General features: G+C 38.3%; 1 protein-coding gene across 1 annotated transcript in view; it reads left to right on the top strand.

The window, feature by feature from the left end:
- Positions 1-20,546, top strand: part of UTRN (utrophin) — a 406,557-nt gene that overhangs the window by 1,571 nt on the left and 384,440 nt on the right. Inside the window, exon 2 of the mRNA XM_060753499.2 lies at positions 5,897-6,068. Within this exon, the coding sequence (XP_060609482.2) occupies positions 5,990-6,068 (79 nt within the window). The 5' untranslated portion in view covers positions 5,897-5,989. The remainder of the gene's footprint in view (positions 1-5,896; positions 6,069-20,546) is intronic.

The following is a 20,546-nucleotide window of genomic DNA, read 5'->3' as shown; positions in this document are numbered from 1 at the left end:
AGCCTCAGGCTCCTTCCTTTCCCCCCTCAGCCGCTTAAGGAAAGAGACTGAGGATGTTAGGAATGGCGACACTTGAAGTCCAAAACACCTGGAGGGCCCAAGTTGGCCTATGCCTGATCTATGCTGTAGAACAGACATGGACAAACTTCAGCCCTCCAGGTGTTTTGGACTGCAACTTCACAGTTCCTCACACCTGGAGGGCTGAAGTTTGCCCATCCTTGCTGTAGAATTAATGCAGTTTGGTCAAACTTGAATTGCCGTGACTCAATGCTATGGAATTATGGAATCTGTTAGGTTTGGCCTTACTTATTTTTCTTGGCCTTCCTCGGAGGATGGGAGAGTTTGACTGGTTCAGAGCCACATTGTGAGTTTTCATGGCTGAGTGAGGATTGGAAGCCCTGCTCCTTAGCGTCCTAATCCAACACTCAAACTATAGCAATTATCTGCACCGTAGAATGAATGCAGCTTGACAAGACCTTAATTGCCATGGCTCAGTGCTATGGAATCTTGGGAGTTATAGTTTGGTGAAGCATCAGCACTCTTTGGCAGGGAAGGCAAAAGACCTTGTGAAACTAAATCTCCCAGGATTCCATAGCACTGAGCCTGGGCAGATAATGTGGTGTCAGGCTTTCATTGAAGGTGGAGCCCCAGTAGCTCAGTGGGTTAAACCAGTGGTTCTCAACCTGTGGGTCCCCAGATGTTTTGGCCTTCAACTCCCAGAAACTTCTGGGAGTTGTAGGCCAAAACACATGGGGACACACAGGTTGAGAACCACTGGGTTAAACTCTTGTGCGGCAGGGCTGCTGACTAAAAGGTTGAAAGGTCAGTGGTTTGAATCCAGGGAATGGGGTGAGCTCCTGTCTGTCAGCTGCAGCTCCTCATGTGGGAACATGAGGATGGTGAAATATTTGGGCACCCCCTGGGCAATGTCCTTGCAGACTGCCAATTCTCTCACACCAGAAGTGACTTGTGGTTTCTCAAGTTGCATCTGACACACGGGAAAAAAACCCAGGGTGGCCTATTCTGTTTTATCAGACTAGGAATTTTTGGACTACTTGTCCTTCCCCCAGTTCAATAAATGCCATGTTTCTTTAGAAAATGTTAGCACACAATTCTCTTGCCTTTGAGAGACTTAACAAATTTGGGGTGGTCTAAGCTTCCATGGATTAGTGAGGCCCCTTCATCAGGTGATTTGGTCAGAGTGGGCTGGGGAAATGCTTCTAGTCCTTTTGCCTCCTAGTTCTGTGCGAGTATGTATCTACTTATAGGGTGGATTAAAGGATACTTCCATGCAAGCAGCTTTTCGTTCCTCTGCCCTAGTCAGCTTTCAATGTGCTTGTGTGCATAGGTACATAGGAGATAGGTGGTTGTGATGGTCCTAAAAGGCCATTAAGCTTTTGTAAAATAATTCCTTCTTTAGCTAATTGGTAGGAGTTCTCCATGGAGCAAAGGCATTACAAAATTTTCATAGCTAGCCTTACCATTAAGTAGAGTGAGGCAGACACCTCAGGCAATGGATTTGGGGTGTGCCGTGAAAAGGCAGAAAATTGTTAGTTATTTAATTCATTATGTTCGTATTTTTATTACCAGGAAAGGAGGAGGCGTTTTGAGACTTTCTGCCGCTGGTGCCAGAATAACTTGGCTGTCCTAGGTTACTATGCATTTTGGCTTGGGTGGGGAAGGCGTGTGAAAATACTTCTCATTAGTTTATCCAACATGCTTGCATGCCTTTTTCAAGAAAGGGACAGAGAGAGTGAAGGAAGCTTTGAATGGAGTTATGGAAAGTTTTTTAGTTATTCTGTCAAACTAAACAGAGAGATTAGTGCAGTTTGACACCACTTTTACTGCCCATGGTTCAATGTTATGGAATGATGGGAGTTGTAGCTGGTGAGACACTAGCATTCTTTGGCAGAGAAGGTTAAAATCTTGTAAAATTGCAGCTTACAGGATTCTACAGTATTGAGCTATGGCAGCAAAAGTGGTATCAAACTGCATTAATTCTACAGCATAGATGCACTTGGTTTATCCCAAGCAAGCTGAGTTGTTGTGGCATAAAGTGAGTGTCAAAACCACCTGTTGCTTTCCCTTGAGGTGGAAATTAATGGCTCTCCCCCTTCTCAGTCTATCTTGATATGTATGTGGCAGCTTGTGGGATGATCACTGGTTATTTTAAGTCAGAAAAGTCATGATATCATTGCTCTGTTTAAATGACTTGTGTTTGGTGTGTTTCTAATTAAAAGTCCTTGCTTGCTCTGAATGCAAGTGGGATAAAACCCAAGCGGGTGTTGGTTGGCTTACTCCAGGAAAGCTCAGGATGTTTTTGTAAGGATCAGAGTGACTGCTTTATGGCAAGGCTGTCATCTGCACAGTATCTGAAATGGACTGTCAACTTGCCTTGCTAACAGATTTGGACGGAGGAACTCTTGTTTTTTTTTTCTTTTTCAGGGGAGAGTTATAGTAACGACAAAGCTGCTGGAATAGGAACAGATTATTTGTAGTTTGGTTGCTTGAGTGTGTTGAATGTGCTCCTTGTTGACAGCTGGGAGAGACTGAAAGTTTGGGTTGGGTCGCCTGGACTGGGTGAAATCCAGACTTATTCTACGTGTGAAACATGCTTTTGACATTTGTGCCTGGCAACTGAAACAGTCACTTGTTGAGTGAAAGACAGTGCTGATTTCCTAGCTTTAGGGAGGAAGCTTTATTGTTTTAACTCTTTTCTTGCACAGTTGCACAGCTACCAGTGTGTTTTAGTATATTTTGGACTTAAGGCACTTTACCCCCTTTAGGATGTGTGATCCTCCAAATGCATGGGGATTGAAATGTGTAGACCATTTTCTTAGTGGAGACTGGGGATGAGGAAAAAAGGATAAGGTTGTGTTGTCACACCTCTTCTGTGGAGACAGTCCTGACTAGACAGCAGAACAATTTCTTCCTTCTTCAGCCAATTCAACACACAGTGGGCAACTTGCAGCTTTCAGATCACTGCGCTACAACTCCCAGAAACCCTCAATATTGGTTTTACTGCCTAGCTACTTCATCACACTAGAGAATGAATCCATTTTAAATCCGGTTTCTTCCTCCTGCAGAATTCTGGGGTTTGTAGTTTAGGGAGGAGCCTTTGACAGCCTCACTAAACTACAAATCCCAGAATTCTGCAGGAGGCAGAAACCGAATTTAAAGTGGATTCATACTCAAGTGTGATGAAGGATTAGATCTACTGGGGGTTGCATCCCAGTAAACTTTGGTTGCATCCACATTTCTCATCTTCTCCTAAGTGTATGCCACTGGGCCTTTAGGAAAGTGCTGCATCCTCCCCCAGTCCTGCCAAACCTTACAACGTGGTTATAACAAAATAAAGGAGGAATATATTGAAAATAATTCCAAGCCTTTGGGGGATGTTGGTAAAGAGACATTAGTAACACATTGAGCCTCTAGTATCCCATTGCATTTATCTCCATTTTGTAGCAACATATGCAATCTGGTAAGAAAGTGAAAAGAGGTAGGGCTGCCGTTGACAGAAAAAACATTCCTTTAAGTGAATTTCATTTGGGTATGTTGAACTTACTGTTCCTCTGCATAGTTAGGGGAGTGTTATTGAAATCTATCCAGGCAGGCTTTGGTATAGCTGGAAAACTGCTTTCTTTGTAACTTTCATGTAAATAAGGAAGTCAGTTCAGCCGCTCCCAGGCTGTTTTCTAGTCTCTGGGCTAAAATTTCTTTGAAGTGATGAGAAGAATGCCCTTAAGTTAAAGACACACACATACCTGGAAAGAACTCTTATTGGACCCAGTAGGACTTTTGAGCAGACAGATACACAATGAATCCCAAAATAATATTTAATAATAGTTATATACATAATTAATGGTATCTTTCCATATAAGATTCTAATCTTGATTTATTAAACAGTGATTTATTAAATAGTGTATTTGATTATCATATATAACTAACGTTTTAAAAAGCATGCAAATGCACTGGATGCTACCATATCATTAAGTAGGTAGTACTAAAAAGCTAGAGCTGCAGAGTTTCTTTACTCTCCTGCAGGAAACTCAGATTGCAAGCAGATTCACCCTGAGGTATTTGTAAGCAGTCAGAAAAGTAAAACATGGAAGAAACAGGAAGATATGAAATACAAGTGCAGATGAAGTTATTATTTTGCTCTGTACATCACTCTACTTCAGTGGTTCTCAACCTGGGGTCCCCAGATGTTTTTGGCCTTCAACTCCCAGAAATCCTAACAGATGGTAAACTGGCTGGGATTTCTGGGAATTGTAGGCCAAAAACATCTGGGGACCCCAGGTTGAAAACCACTGCTCTACTTGAAAAGAAGTATTTATCTTGATTTTTTTTAAAAAAAAATCAATTTCACCTTGGTTTCTCTCTTGGTTATTTTATAGAAAAAACTTTGGCCATGCTGGCAGATTACTCATGCTGAGAACTCCACAGGGATGCTGCAATCCTTTTGGTTTTCTGGGAGGAGGGGGATCTTTAAGGGATATTCAGTACCTTCATGGTAGACTTCCTTGTTTCCTGCTGTGTGGGAGGACATGGGAGGCATGACATCGTATGACTTCAGACCTTCTTGCTGGGATAAATCCAGTTGTGGTTGGTGGGCTTCTCTGTTCTACTTCATGGATCTGTCTCTTGAAGTGCCTTGGGATTAGCTCTTGTCCTTCATGCTTTTAAAAAAAAATCACAAAGCTGCTAAGGAATTAAAATACATACACATGCCATACAGCACTAACTCTGCTTCTCAGATACAAATCGCATTGTAAAACATTTGAACACTCTGAAGACAGATTGGGTGATGAAGGTGAGCAAGTTTAAACCTAATCCAGACAAGATCAAGCTGGAAATGCTGTCAGTGGAACAGTTTGCAGTTGATGATGAGGTTGTATCTCTTGTGAAAGTCTAGTATTCCAACTTGGGGCTCATCCTGGATTGGGCATTCTTAGTTGAAGCACAACTATGGCTAGAAGGACTTTTTATTGCCTTTGGCTGGAATGCCAACCTTAGCTTGATCAAGAGATGATGGAGTCTGCTTTTGTACCCTGGGTATGTGAGGATATCTTTAGTGATAATTTGCCTGGAAATGCCAAAATTGTTAGGGACCAGGTGATTTCAGAGTCCACCTGTACTTGCATGATTTGTGTGTATGTGCCTTGAAGTCACTTGTTAACGTATGACAACCACATGTTTATTGTAGCTTTTCTTAAACAAGAAACACTCAGAGGTGGTTTTGCCAGTTCCTTCCTCTGAAATACAGCCTGATACCTGTTGAGGGTCTACTATTCAAAGTATTGGACATAAATGAGTCTGCTTAGCTTCCAAGATCTGATGAGATCTGGTGGCTTGTTCTTGGCGTCTTCTTAAGATTGGCATAGAGCAGTGGTTCTCCACCTGTGTGTCTCCAGATGTTTTAGCCCTCAACTCCCAGAAATCCTAATAGCTGGTAAACTGGCTGGGATTTCTTGGAGTTGTAGGCCAAAACACCTGGGGACCCACAGGTTGAGAACCACTGGCATAGAGGCCTTACTTGTAGACTCAAAGACTGATTCGATTTGTGGTAAAAAGAGATGGATTCTGTACCTTTGAAACTTTAGGTACACTTGGTTTTCTCCACGTTTGTTAGTAAATCAATTTAAGTCTTTGAAATCACTCTTCCCTTTTTTGAAATCATAGGTTTGAGTTATCATGGCTCCTTCTTTTAAACTGTAATGTGGTTTTAACTAATCTGATCAGAATTTTAATGCTTCTGTGTTGAGTGAGAAGCTTTTATCTCATTGCTTTAATTGTTTTTGTGATGTAAAATATAAGCTGCCTTGAGAGAAATTTTATTTTCAAAACATTCCTACATAAATAAACTTACAATGGCTTTGGTTTGTTTACATTTCAGGTTTTGATTTCAAAGGAGATAGAAGTGTGAGAACTACATGCAAAGAATTTAAATAATTCTATATTGGAACTTGGAATCTGGTCAGGGAAAAAGATGGCTAAAGTTATGGATATCGATGAAGGACACGAGGGCGGCCACAATGAGTTTAGCAATATCATTAAATCTAGATCTGGTAAGTTGCAATTTCAAATTCTCTGACATGTTTTCTAATGGATGCCTCATTTTAAAAACAAATGAAATGTTTATTCAGAAAAGCAAAATACTGTATGTAAATGGTAGCCTGGTGGCCCTTTGAACAGGAAAAACCTGTTTGTGAAAGGTATGGTTGAGAGTAGAGAAGCTCTGCAAAGTAAAAGTTCCCTTTCTTTGTTCCCTTTCTCCCCTTATCCTGGTCACCTTAGAGTTCTCTTGCATTTCCATGGGGAGATTGAATGCATGTTCATGCTGCTCCCTATTACTGTGAAACCAATCTGTAGTAGTTTGGGTATGTTGTGACTGTCTCATAAATTTTAGTGTTCCTGTGCACATAGACTGTTTTTTTAAAAAAAGAAACTCTTGTACCATTTTCATTTTTTTGCATGTAGCATGCAACTTGAGTCCTCTAATTAGATGTCTGATATATCAGAGAATTGTCCAGTACATTTGGTCACTGGTTCGACTTGAGAAATCTCTTGCTTATTTTATTTCATAATTAAATTATTGTAATTATAGACCTCTGCTTTTTTAGTAATTATAGGTATCTGCTTTTTTGTGCCTTTTTATTTCGGAGTTGCCCCAGTATTGTAATTACATCAGGGTTTGTAAAGGGCCAGATGCTTAGTGTTCTTTTTTGTTTGTTTGTTTGTTCTGGCAGCTTCTTGTTTGGAAGACTTACTGTTGACATAGCCAAAAAGCTTTAAAAGACACACAGGAAATCAGAAGTAGTATATACCAGCATGGGAACTTTCTGGGCTCTCAGCTGGTTGTCTTAACTCAGTCTGAAGCTGGCCAACCAGTTGCTCCTGGGAACATGAGGGTAAAATTGTGGTTTTCTTGGAACTGCAGCGTGGGATTGCACGCACTGGAGGACATTAGGCTGTACGCTATGTTTGCTCTTGCCACCCTCAAGTCTATTTGACATGGTCCAGCTGTCAGCCTATATGTGCTTTCACTATGAGCACATGCCTATAAAAATAATTTTTGAAAAGGTCATTTTATATGTTATTGGACTGCTGAAGATAATTTTAATTGTATGTGTGAATATGTAATCACTGTAGAAATCATTCAGTTCTAATCTTAAAAATCCAGACTTTTGGTGTTAATCCAAACATCCTGATCGTTTTGGTGTTTAAGCATCTGCTCCAAAGTGGAGCTGTGGTGGTGCAATGGGTTAAACCCTTATGCTGGCTGAACTGCTGACCTGAAGATCTGAAGGTTGGCAGTTTGAATCCGAGAGACAGATCAAAATAGTTAAGATAGTTAAGATGGTGATTCTTCCAAAAATTTTATCCCTCTTATAGGTGTTACCATTCAATTCAATATATATATATAAAAGGGACACCGCGATAAAAACCTGGGTGGTAGGAAGCTAATAAAAGCAGAATATCCAATTTGTCATTTTAATCCCCACAAGAAAATGGAGGATGGGGAGCTCCCAACCTACAAAATTATTTTGAAACATGCCAAATAGTGAAAATATTAGAATGAGAGTTTGACAATGCAAAAAGATCAGTAACTATCAAAAAAGTCAATAAAAGGGATTATTATATAACAAACTAATAGATAACCAATATAATTTGAAACCCACCCTGTTAGAAGTATGGAAAGAGGAAATAAACTGTAATCAGAAAGACAGAGAACTGTGGATAAAAGTTCATCAAAAAAATTAAACATTTAAAGATCAAAGAAATGCAATGGAAAATACTCACAAAATGGTATAGGACCCCCCTCCCCCTCCAATCAAATAGCCCATATTACAAAAAGAACATCTAAAAGCTGATGGCACAAATGTGGGGAAACCAGAACATTTATCCATATGTGGTGGAACTGTGCCAAGGTACAAGAATTCTATGGAAAAATAAAGGGGGAAATGGAGGAATATTAGAGCAAAAATTAGGGTTGAATGAGAAATAGCAATAAAGATTGGGGTGAGATGACTAAATATATGTTAGCTGCAGGCCAAGTTATGGTCGCCCTGGGGTGGAAAGAACATAAAAAATGGGATATATAAAAATAGTATGAATATTTAGCAGACTATATGCTTCAAGATTACATCATGGATAGGAAAAATAAATCTACCAATGAACACCCCAGGGGGAAATGGGGAAAACTGATAGCCAAGGCAAAGAGCAAAAGAAAACATCAGAAATTAAACCAAAACCATCATTATGATCCAACAAACAGAATGAATGATAAAGAAAATGTATGACATTTCTCAGAGGGAGGGGGTGAATGGGAGAAGGATGGGGGAGGGGAAAAATAGTGGGAAAAGGATAGATACAAGTAGGGGACGTGGGTGATTACATGTGAATTTTAAATCTCTTTTTTGTTACATTGTTAAAATATGTGTACTGTATAAGTTGCCTATGTTATCTTCTAAACTTCCTCATGAGAAAAAGTGGTTCCTGGCGTTCAGAGACCCAGACGGTAGAATCCTAGGAGTTTTGATAAAAATTGAGGATAAAAGTGTCCTGGTTTGTAACATATATGCACCCAATGAGGCGAAAAGTAACTTCATACAAACTTTAAAAAGACACATCTCAGAAACAGAGTACGATGATCTGATACTTATGGGGGATTATAATGGGGTGGTGGACATAACCAAAGACAAATCAACTAGTATATTAAAATCAAAACGAAAACAATCAGGGACCCTCCCCAAAACCTTTCTAGAATTAAAAGAAGAACTGGGTTTGATAGACATATGGAGATACCATCATGAGGAGGAAATCGATTACACATTCTTTTCCAATAGGCACTCAACATGGTCACGCATTGACATGGCCTGGGTAACAAGCACCATCATACCAGATATAACCAAATCTGCAATACTGCCCATGATCAATTCTGACCACGCACCCATAGAACTACAAATCCAAAACCAAAAAGAAAAAAAGACCATTTTTAGATGGCGTCTAAATGATAAAATACTCTCAACACCTTATGGAGTGGAAAGAAATAAAAAACTACTGGACGAATACTTTACCTTAAACACAGAAAAGGATACACCCACTAAAATAACATGGGATGCCCATAAAGCTTTTATAAGGGGTCATTTAATCGAACAAGCTGCAAGGATCAAAAAGGCCAGAAAGAAGGAACAAGAAAAACTAGAAAAAGAACTTACTAGACTCGAAGGAAAGCTTAAAACAAACCCGAATGACACCAAAACTTGCTATCAACTGAAACTAATAAGAAAAAATATAGACACATTCCAACTGGAAGAGATAGAAAGGAAGCTGAAATACACTAAACAATACTATTTTGAAAACGCAAACAAAATAGGGAAAGCACTCGCCAGGAAAATTGCAGCTAAAAAACAGAGCAGACAAATAACAAAGATAATGAAAGGAGACAAACCCTTATACAAGACAAGTGAAATCATAAACCAGTTCACAGAATTCTACAGAAACTTATACAAAGATGAAAACATTCCCAAAGAAAAAATAATGCAATATCTAGCAAAAGAAACTATCCAAAGAATCTCAGATATACAACGAGAAAGACTGAACAAACCAATATCCTTAGAAGAAGTCCTGACAACAATCAAGAAACTACCAACTGACAAGGCTCCAGGACCGGATGGCCTCACGACAGGATATTACAAAATCTTCAAAGACACATTAGCCCCTCACCTACAGAATGTAATGAATAAAGTCATGGAGGAAGGGGAGCTCCCCGACACATGGAAACACGCTACAATCTCTCTAATCCACAAGAATAATACAGATAGCACTTCAGTAAAGAATTACCGCCCTATTTCGCTCCTCAACACAGACTATAAAATATTCACGGCAATATTAGCATCTAGATTAACCAAGATACTAACAGAAAGAATAAATGAAGACCAGGTTGGCTTTCTGCCAGGAAGACAACTGAGCGACAACATAAGAACAGTAATTAACATCATTGACTTCTATGAAAAGAATACCCAAAAAGAAGCTGCCCTTATGTTCCTAGACGCCGAAAAGGCATTCGACCAAGTCAACTGGGACTTCATTATATGCCTTCTCAGAGAAATGGATATAGGGTATCAATACCTAAATGCCATTACCTCCATCTACGCTTCACAACAGACAAAATTAACTATCAATGGGCAATACTCAGACAACATAGAAATTCAAAAGGGTACCAGACAGGGGTGCCCTTTATCCCCCATACTCTTCATAACAATCTTAGAGGTGCTCCTTCAAAGAATTTCGGCAAATAAGGAGTTGAAAGGACCAAAAGTTAAAAATCATACATACAAGACAAGGGCATTCGCTGACGATGTTGTCTGTTTTATAGAAAATCCTTTAGAGAACATTAACAAATGGCTGAAAGAAATAACAGATTTTGGTGAAGTCGCGGGATTCAAAATGAATAAAGATAAAACTCAAATTATAACTAAAAATATGAATAAAAATAATAAAGAAAAATTACAGAAAATTTCAGGAATTAAAACAACAGGCGAAACCAAATATCTGGGAATAACAATCGCGACAAACAATGCCCACTTAATAAAAAACAATTACGAAAAGAAATGGAAGGAAATAAAGAAGAAAATCAACTCCTGGAATTCCTTAAACCTTTCCCTTTTTGGCAGAATAGCCACAATAAAAATGAATGTTCTATCAGATGTTCTGTTTCTGTTCCAATCTCTGCCAGTCCTAAAGTCAAAAACCCTCCTTAACAGTTGGCAGAAAGAAATTTCCAAATTCATTTGGAAGGGAAAAAAACAAAGAATAAGTCATAAAAACATGATCGATGACAAGAAAAGGGGAGGCCTGTCCCTCCCCGATTTACACCTATATTATGAAGCTGCCGCTTTAAGATGGGTAAAAGACTGGGCGACCTTAAAAAAACGTAAAATCCTAGCCCTAGAGGGTTTTGATCTACATCAAGGCTGGCACGGTTACTTATGGAGAGGCAAAGCTGAAAAAGAGAAGTGTTTTAAAAACCACCCAATTAGAGCCTCACTTCTCAAAGTTTGGGACAGATACAAAGATAGATTCTATAGAAAAACACCCCTATGGTTCTCCCCTAATGAAGCACAACACCTGAGGGACTTGCCCAGAGAAAAATGGCTTACATATGCCCAGCTTCTGAAAAAAGACTCACGAGAAACCATACTAAAATCCCAGGAAGAACTCAAACAGCTTGACAAATCTATTTCCTGGTTCCAATACCAGCAAATACTAGAGAACTACAGAATTGATGTTAAAAATGGATTCCAAAACCAAGAAACCTTCTGGGACAAAATACTAAAAACCGAAGCCAAATTCATCAAAAGAATATATCAACAACTGCTGATATGGGCAACGGAGACAGAACAAGTTAAACAGAACATGATCCAGTGGTCCAGAGATATAGGTAGGCCAATAAAAATGTCAGAATGGGAAGAGGTCTGGCGCCAAAAAATTAAATATACATATTCGACTAATATGAAAGAAAACTGGTACAAATCATTCTACAGATGGTACTACACCCCTGAAAAGATATCCAAATTTAGCAGAGGGAAAACCAAAAATACATGCTGGAAATGTGGAAAACACAAAGGAAGCTATATACACACTTGGTGGAAATGTAAAAAAATTAAAAATTTCTGGCAACAAGTTAACAAAACGATACAGACAATATTAGGAGAGAAAATAACATTCAGGCCGGAAACCATGCTGCTGGGAATCACAGACCCTCTAAAAAATAAAAATTCAGATAAACTACTCTTCTACTTCACAACTGCTGCCAGAACAGTTATAGCTAAGACCTGGAAATCCCCAGAAATCCCAACGATAGATCAATGGATGCTAAAAGTATGGGATATAATGAACATGGATATCCTAACCCATAAAATATCCCAAAATGTGCCTAAACCTCAAAAAACCAACTGGGAAAGTTTTATAGATTATGTTAAAAGATGCAATAACGAAATTGATATCAGTACGGAATAACGAAAGCCCTCCAGGGAACACTATTAAACATCCGACGTATGATAATTAAGCAAAATAGAGGGGTAACAATGCCCACCACTATAATATCTGTCCAGAACAGCCTTGGAAGTGTTTTTTAATGTCTCTCCTAAGGGTGTTTAGGTGGTGGGATTCGACGTAATAATAATACATAATCTGCCCCCCCGCCCCCCCCCCTCACAGGGGATTTAACCCTAGGATCTGAAATGCTACATTGCTTTTCTCTTTTCGAATCCCCCTGTATATCTCGATTCCCCTACCCCTGAACCACTCCCCTACCCTATTATTCCTCAACGGCGTGAGTAAAGAGGAAGGAGAGAGGGGGGAGAACTGAAAGGAGAAAAGAAATAAGAAGGGGGGAGCAAGAGGGAGATAACTCGAAATAGGAATAAATATACTTATACGTTAACTAGAAGACCTGCACAAAAATTATGTCATACTCAACATTACTTTGTCTGTGTTGTTCGTCATATGCACATGTATGTCGCGTTATTGTTATATGTTTACTACAGATGCAAAACCAATAAAATTTAATTAAAAAAAAAGAAAAGAAAAAGTGGTTCCTTTTTTGTCTACTTGTTTGTCCCTAAAAAAAAATTAAAAGCCCCAGAATTAAGATTGAATTTGTAACCTAATCATACCAGAAAGGTAACTTTCAAAATATGCTGACAAAAATGTCAATAATTAGGATTGCCTCTTATATCTACCCTTGTGTCCTCCCCCTTCTAAATCTGAGTTATTTATTACTCTGCATACCTAAGATACCTGGAAAAGAGCTGCCCCAATGAAAAGATCCTGTACTTCAAAGTATTCGTTACAACAAATTAAAGGCTTCTTGTCAGTACTGACATCTGTACTTTACATCCAGATTACTCTCCCCCCACCACGAAAAAGGGGGTGCGAAAGGGAGGGAATACTTGTACCAAAATGGAATGCCCCTAAAATGTAATGCTTGTGTTCTGTATTGGATGATGTCCAATACAAAGCGTTATCATAGTGCAACATGTATCATAAGGCGGATCTCAAATCGATCTGCCAGTTGTTCATGAAGTGCAAACCATCAGACTGATCCAATAAGAATACTTGCATGCTTCAATTCAATTCAATTATATTTATATCTCCCTCTCCATTTTAAAAGAGGAAAGGGTTATTTGTTTCCATCAAATAAACACTCTAAAATAAAAATTTAATTTGGAAGTCAAGAACATTCAGGGACCTAAGAGAAGTAATATGACCCAATGTTTTGTTTTATTTTAAAAACCCCTCTAATTCTCGATTTTTCACTAAGAGTGAAGTAAAGAAAGACTGTTATAGATCAGAAAGCTAAAGCAAATTGCCGGTAAGACGATGGAAGAGAAATTGCTGAGTAGTAATTCTTCCTTCTTTGTGTCTGATCACATCATTTTTAGTGCATAATAAACCCAGTATTTGCTGCTACACTAATTTTGATTGTGGTGGCCGATAAGGTTTAAAATCGTAATTAAAATAACTCTTGTCTCATCATGCTGTTCTTTGACAACATTCTCTCCTAGGGAAGTAATGTGAATGTCTGGAACCTTCTTGTTTCATAGGTTTGTTTGGCATTAGCTGTAAAGCCATCTCAACTGATAGCCAATTATTTCTTCGACTGAAGTCACTGAGAGGTCATTGACATGTTATGGGGCAGAATAAAATGTCTGTTTTGCCTGCTGGCATCTTACATTCATGCACAGTTGCTCACACTGGTGACTCTTTAAATTTCCAAGAGAGAAGGGCTCATTTTTACAAATAAGCTATTGGGCTGCAATAATAAGCCTCAAACAGTATTTTTATCTTAGTATTGTTTTGAGACTATATTTCCTCATTAGGTGAGACAGCTATAGATTAGATAAGCAAGATTTTACTGGCTGTAGCAAAACCAAGTTGTTCCTGCCTGTATTCATACAGAGCCAAGAGTAGAACTTATGTATAAGCTGTCAACTAGTGGATTAGGTGTGAGGGTTACACAGTACTTGTGTCTGCTATAAATTGATCTCTATCAAACGTAGCCATTAATATAACAGTGACCATAACACACCCCTCCCCTCCCTAGTGTAGTTGGGCACTAGTCTGTATACAGCTAGAAATAGCTTGAGCTTCTTAGGAATGCAAGAAACTGCTTTTTATGAAATCAGACCTGTGTGGGTGGCTGGGGTGTTTGGGAGTTGTACTTCAAAACATTATTTTTCCAAGCTTGTGGTCAGATCACTTGTCTATTTTAGACCTGTATTGTCAACTGACTTTGCAAGAGGTAGTGCAGGATCTGAGCAAGAGAAACTTTCTTTTAACTAGAAATGCTGGGAATTGAATTGTGGGCCTTGTGCATGCAAAATATTTGTTCTCCCAATGCTCTATTATCCTTCCTTCCTGTGAATTCAGCAAGTGAAATGTTGGTTTCGATCCAGGGATGTGTTGCATAAACTAAAAGGCATTTCAATTTGTGGATGTTATTGTAACAAATTCTGCTGGCTTTCCCATCCAGTTTTCCACCCCTCTTTTGTACTAATCAGTGGGTACTATAGCATTCAGGAGTGGCTTTTTGATAAGTGTTTCAAGGGACTATTATTCCTGTGTGCCTTCAAGTTGTTCCAACTTATGACAATCCTAAGGCAACCTCATTGCAGGGTTTTCTGAGGCTGAAAGTGCACAACTTGGCAAAGGTCACTCAATGGGTTTTTATGTCTGAGTGGGTATTTGAACCCTGTTCTCCACAGTTACCGTCTAATGCCCAAACCAGTCTAATGCCCAAACTAGTTCCCTTTAAGGGTCTATATTCGAGTAGAATTTTGTTAGTCTATCTGTGCATTCCATGCATGTTGTTCACAGTGTATACTCATAATTTAAAATTGAACTGGGTCATAATCGTTAAGAAAAATGATTTAAAATTGAACTGGAACATGATCTGTTAGAAATACCAACTGCTCCCCAATGTGAAATCAATGTTTCTGCAGTCTAAGGCCCCCTTCTACATTGCCCTATAAAATCCAGATTATCTGCTTTGTACTCGATTATATGGCAGTGTAGACTCATATAATCTAGTTCAAAGAAGATTATGTGGACTATCAGCCTTGATAATCTGGATTATATGGCAATGTAGACGGGCCCTAAGAGAGATCTGAAAGTTACACAAGGACTATAGTGGCATTACAGCTTTACTGCTCATATCTTGTCCATCGTTGGTCATTCAATGATACTGTAAGATGACTTAAACCATTTCTATGTTAAGGTTTCTTTGGTTTTGTTGTTAACTTCTGTCAAGTCAACTTTCATTTATGGCAATCCTAAGCATTGGTGGACTTTAAATCACCCAGATATCAACAACTCTGCTCTGGTCCTGCATACTAGTTGCTGTTCTTTCCTTGATTGACTCTAAACATCATCTTCTCTTTTTTCTCTACTTCCTTTTCCCTTGCCAACATGATTGTCTTTTTGAATGAGTCACATCTTCTCAGATGTGAAAAGAATGACAGTCTCATCTTAGTCATTTTGGCACCTAGTGAGAGTTCAGGCTTGATTTGCTCATTCATTTTTTAAAATTATTATTATTATTGGCAGTTCATGATGTCTGCAGAATTCTTTTCTAGCACCACATTTAAAATCGATTCTTTTCTTCCTTTCAGTTTTCACCCCAGTGTTCAATTTTTACATAATACAGAGAAATACAATGGCATAAGTAATCCTGACTTTAGTATTGAATGATACAGTGTTTACACTTGAAGATTTTGTCTAATTCTGTTGTAGCTGCTCTTCCAAGTCCTACTCTTCTAATTTCTTGTCTGGATCCCCCATTTTGATGGCTGACTAATCTAAAGCAGGGAAATCTTTGACTATCTCAGCTGGTTATTTAAAGTTATGTAAATCAGCGTCCAACTTTAAGACTGCTTTTTTGCTTCTATGCGTGAGTCCTGTCAATAGTTGTTCCAAGTTTTTGCTGTTTGTTTTCCAGTAGTATAGAAGCTGCATCTCCTAAGTTGTTGAAACCTATTCCTCCAATTTCTTTCTCAGTCTAACCCAGTTTTCTGTATGATATATTTACCATAAATGTTGAACATATAGAGTAATAAATGCTTCCTTGTCATACATCTTTGCTAATTGAAAACCACTCTATTTTTCTTTATTCTGTACTAACAGAGGCCTCTTATCCTGAGTACAGATTATGCATTAGAACAATCAAATGCCGTGATATACCTGTTTCTTTAAGACAAATCCATAGTTTTACATGGTATACACAAAAGGTTTTGCTATAATCTAAAGTAGCTGGATTTACCATTTACCTGTAGTTGTGCATCAAATAATTACTTTTTGCATAAAAATGTGAGTTGTTTGTTTTTCTTCCTAGAACTCAACATACACATGGGTTTAAGTTTTCCTTCTCTCTCCCAGATTTAAAGGAATGTGATATGACAAGTAAGGTTAAGCATGCCAGGACAGCCTTCTAACATAGTTTCCTTGTAGTGTTTTTTTTTTTTTAAAAAAATCTAAATTAGCCAAGAGCAATACAATTTAATTGGCTTTTGTTTTTTATTTGTTGTTGATACAAGCCTAAATAGCTCCTTAGTACTAGCTGGCATATCACAGTTATAAATGGTTATGGAATTTAATTGTGGTTTACAAAATAATATCCACTTAGGACACTGAAGTGAAACTTATATATGACATATAGCATATAATTATACATAGAAATGGGCATCTTTACACCTGCTTGTAGACATCTTTTTCACCCCTTTATAGCATTTTGTAACCACGAAAATGGCTTGGTAGAGCTCAGTAGCCATAAAGTTTACATAAATATTACAGGAGTTCTCCAATTTTCTTACCCTGTTATGATATACAGGCAGTCCCCAAGTTACAATCAAGGTAGGTTCTGTAGGTTTGTTCTTAAGTTGAATTTGTGTGCAAGTTGGAACAACTACATTTTTAACTCCAGTCAAACATATAGATAAAGATATATAAGATATATAGGCTTTGGATAGCACAGGGAAGGGTTAACACACCCGTGGAGCTTGTTTTGTTGTCCGTGCCCTGTTCAGAAGATTTCACTTCACTTGAGAAACTCCAGTTACCTTCTGGTGTGAGAGAACTGGCCATCTTCAAGGACGTTGCCCAGATGTTTGATGTTTTACCATCCTTGTAGGAGGCTCCTCTCAAGATTATTTGTTGATAAACATGGTTAGAATTTCATTAATAGAAATTTTCATAAAGCTTTTAAAATTTAAAGCAGAACCGATGACAATTAGGTCATTGAAAATTTCTTTTAAACAGCCACATGGTAATGCTGAGAGATAACATTATCTTAAAATAACGTAATGCATATAATATTTTTTCCAGCGATGATCTTGACTGCTAGATTTTTCCACTTACTGTAATCGTCTTTTGTCATAGAACAGCATCGGGAACAAAATTGAATTAATTGCACCATGTTCTTATTTTTCATGTTACTGTACTTCCGACCGTCTCTCATTTTTCTTTCATTACAGTTTAGTCAGTGGCACCATGGCTTAGTGGTCCAGACTAGGGCTTAATGGATGTTTTTGGATAGAAAAGGGGTATGCAGACAGAAAATAAGTGAAGATGGGAATATTAAACACTTGTAGCTGATGCAGCCAGTTTTCAGCAACAACTCTGGTCCAGAAGGTCATGGAACAGAGGAAGATGATATGGAAAAGCTTGGTCAATTGAGCTGGGGGCAGTTAAAGGCTAACTTAGTCACAATACGGACGGTAGTGTTTGTTTCTTCACCTGCCCAATTCATATACAAGCAGGGTCTAATTTTGACACTAAAAGTCTTTATGAATACAGCTTATTAAATTAACTTTCTGCGTGTTCATATGAAGACTAAATTTCATTTTGTTTTCCCTATATAAAAATAACAGTTATATATCTCAAAGCTGTCTTTTGTGGATGTGCACACATGTACATGCATTCATGCAGTTCCTACACAGTTTAGAGATTTTATACCACCGGTCAGAACTGTGAATTCCACATCCTTTTTGGGAAGAAAACTCAGTTTAAAAATGCTTTTTAAACCAAAATATCACATTTTCTTTCCTGGAAAGAAAAGGAAATGTTTGCAGCCAATGGACATCAATATCTCACTGGTCCTTGATGTATCAGTTTGGAAAAAGAAGCCTACTTGAGAAGCGCTTCAGTAAAGAGTGAGTAGTCTCTCCCCATCCTCCTATCATCCTGAAATAAGAAAAAAAAGGTGTGTCTCAAAGTTTTCTCCAAATACCTCAAACATAATTTCTGGTCATTATCCCTGTCAGTGTTTCCACAACAGGTCAGGAGGAACCAAAAGTGTCCTCTGCTTTCTTATGTCTATTGGCAAGTTCATGCGATTAGAAGATGTTTTACTCCCTGAATATCAGTTTCAATGTCCTGAAATTTAATTATCATAGTTATCTCTATGACAATTTCTCATGTTGTATCTCAGAACTGCAGCATGTTCACTATCAAGACTTCAATTAATTATGTGAGTTCTTTCAATTGCCTGTTACATTTGTGAATTAGCTGTTTCTGTTCATATCTGCTATGATTTTGCAGATGTCACTTTCTCAGGTAAAATGTTTCTGATAGTAGAAACAAGCAGTCACCACAGCAATAGCTACAAAAAATGAGGACAGTAATTTACTCAGTCATAGCTTGTGATCAAAGCAATCTTCATCCCATTTTGTTACCCGCTGACATCTCTGAGATGAAAAAGTCCTTATTTCTTAGATAGACTGTCTCTTTTAATATTTTTCTTTGTTTGGCATGGATCAGTTGTTGATGGTACTTGAAGCAATACTTGTAGCAGCTATATTTGAAGGATAGTTTGCAGCCTGTGTGTAACAAATGAGAAAAACTACATGCTTTGGTTTCTGTTTTACTGGGAAGTTTTTGATTACTAAGCCTGCAGAATGGTAAAATGAGAGTGAGTGTTATGGCAAGTTGTTGTGTTCACTACAGTGGAACTTGTACAAGGAATGTCCTTGATGATTGTGCATGTTGCAATGAACAGTTGAAATCCCCCTTTCAGTGGCTGTAAGCAGGAGTCATATACTTGTTACGAGTGAAGGCAGAATAGAGAATTTGTGTATTGGCATGTGCCTATACCTTTCTATTTCTTTCATTCACATACCCAGATATCTCTTCATTTTCATATATGACCCACCCATGTTGGCATTCCGCCTTATATGTTGGAAAAGAGGTTAAAATACAGTATATTCTGGCGTATAAGACTACTTTTTAACCCAAGAAAATCTTCTCAAAAGTCAGGGGTCGTCTTATATGCGGGTGTAGTCTTATGCATGGCTGTCGTCTTAACTCTATATTTTAACTGGAAAAGTTGGGAGTCGTCTTATACTCCCAGTCGTCTTATATGCCGGAATATACGGTATGTATATATGGGTGCCAGCATTTTATATTACTGAAAATTCGACTTGAAAGAACGAATCTTGGATGTTTCTTATAAACATTTGTTAGATATCTTTAGCTCATTTATATTACCCTATATCCTCTTGTAATGGTGCTCCCTGCAGTCATGCCGACCGCATAACCTTGGAGGTTTATCTACAGCCAATGCTGGCTCTTTGACTTAGAAATAGAGATGAGCACCAACCTCCAGTGTCGGACATGACTGGACTTAATGTCGGGGAAAACCTTTACCTTTACTATATCCTCATGTATATGTATAGACATTTTTGTAAAAAAAAATCAAACCCTTGTTGATTTACCCACAGATCAATGGAAGTACTGTGTCTTAACTCTTATTTTAAAAGAAACCATCTTCTGTGAGTTAGAGAGATAAAATGCAAGAAGTTAGTCCCGGAGAGCAAAAAGAAGCACTCCTCCACCCCCTCTACTCTCATTGCTATGACTCTTAATTTTCGAATGTTTGTATGGGGAAATGCAGCAGTGGTCATAAACAGCTGGGCTCTTGAGTCTGCATTGGTACTTTCCCTTTTACACAGAATCACTCTTGATTTATCCACGAATTATATCAAAGTTTACAATTTTGGTTCCAGTGCCTCCCTTGACTAATACCTGCCTTTGACTAAAACATGGATATGTATGATACAATAGGGTCTATAATGTGAGAGGGAATTTTTCTTCAAAAATATAGGCTGAGATCCTACATGGGGAGATGTATGTTATTTCACGTAGTGATGTGTCCTGAGGCTCCTTCCCCAAGCCCACTGGGGATTATTGGGATGTCAACTGTGGATGATGTCTTTTCAACATGCCTGTGTTAAGGAAAAGAACTGTATGTATCCCTTCTGATCTCCCTTTCTCACTATCCATATTATATGGCCATGTTGAGGGGGTTGAATGGGTTGGTAAGGGCTTTTAGTTGGTGTGTGATTCTAACCTGTTCAGTAACTGAAAAAGTAAGCTGTAATCTTGTAAGGCAGATTTATGACATTATAACTTACTGACAGGGTAGCTGCTGAAGTTTTCAATAGCAAGTATCTAGCAATAAAATGGCCTTTTACTGAAAGGTGACT

The sequence above is a fragment of the Anolis sagrei genome, chromosome 1 (genome assembly GCF_037176765.1).
Source record: "Anolis sagrei isolate rAnoSag1 chromosome 1, rAnoSag1.mat, whole genome shotgun sequence".
Taxonomy (NCBI): domain Eukaryota; kingdom Metazoa; phylum Chordata; class Lepidosauria; order Squamata; family Dactyloidae; genus Anolis; species Anolis sagrei.
The sequence above is the reverse complement of the archived record's forward strand: the minus strand, read 5'-3'. Positions and strand labels throughout refer to the sequence as shown.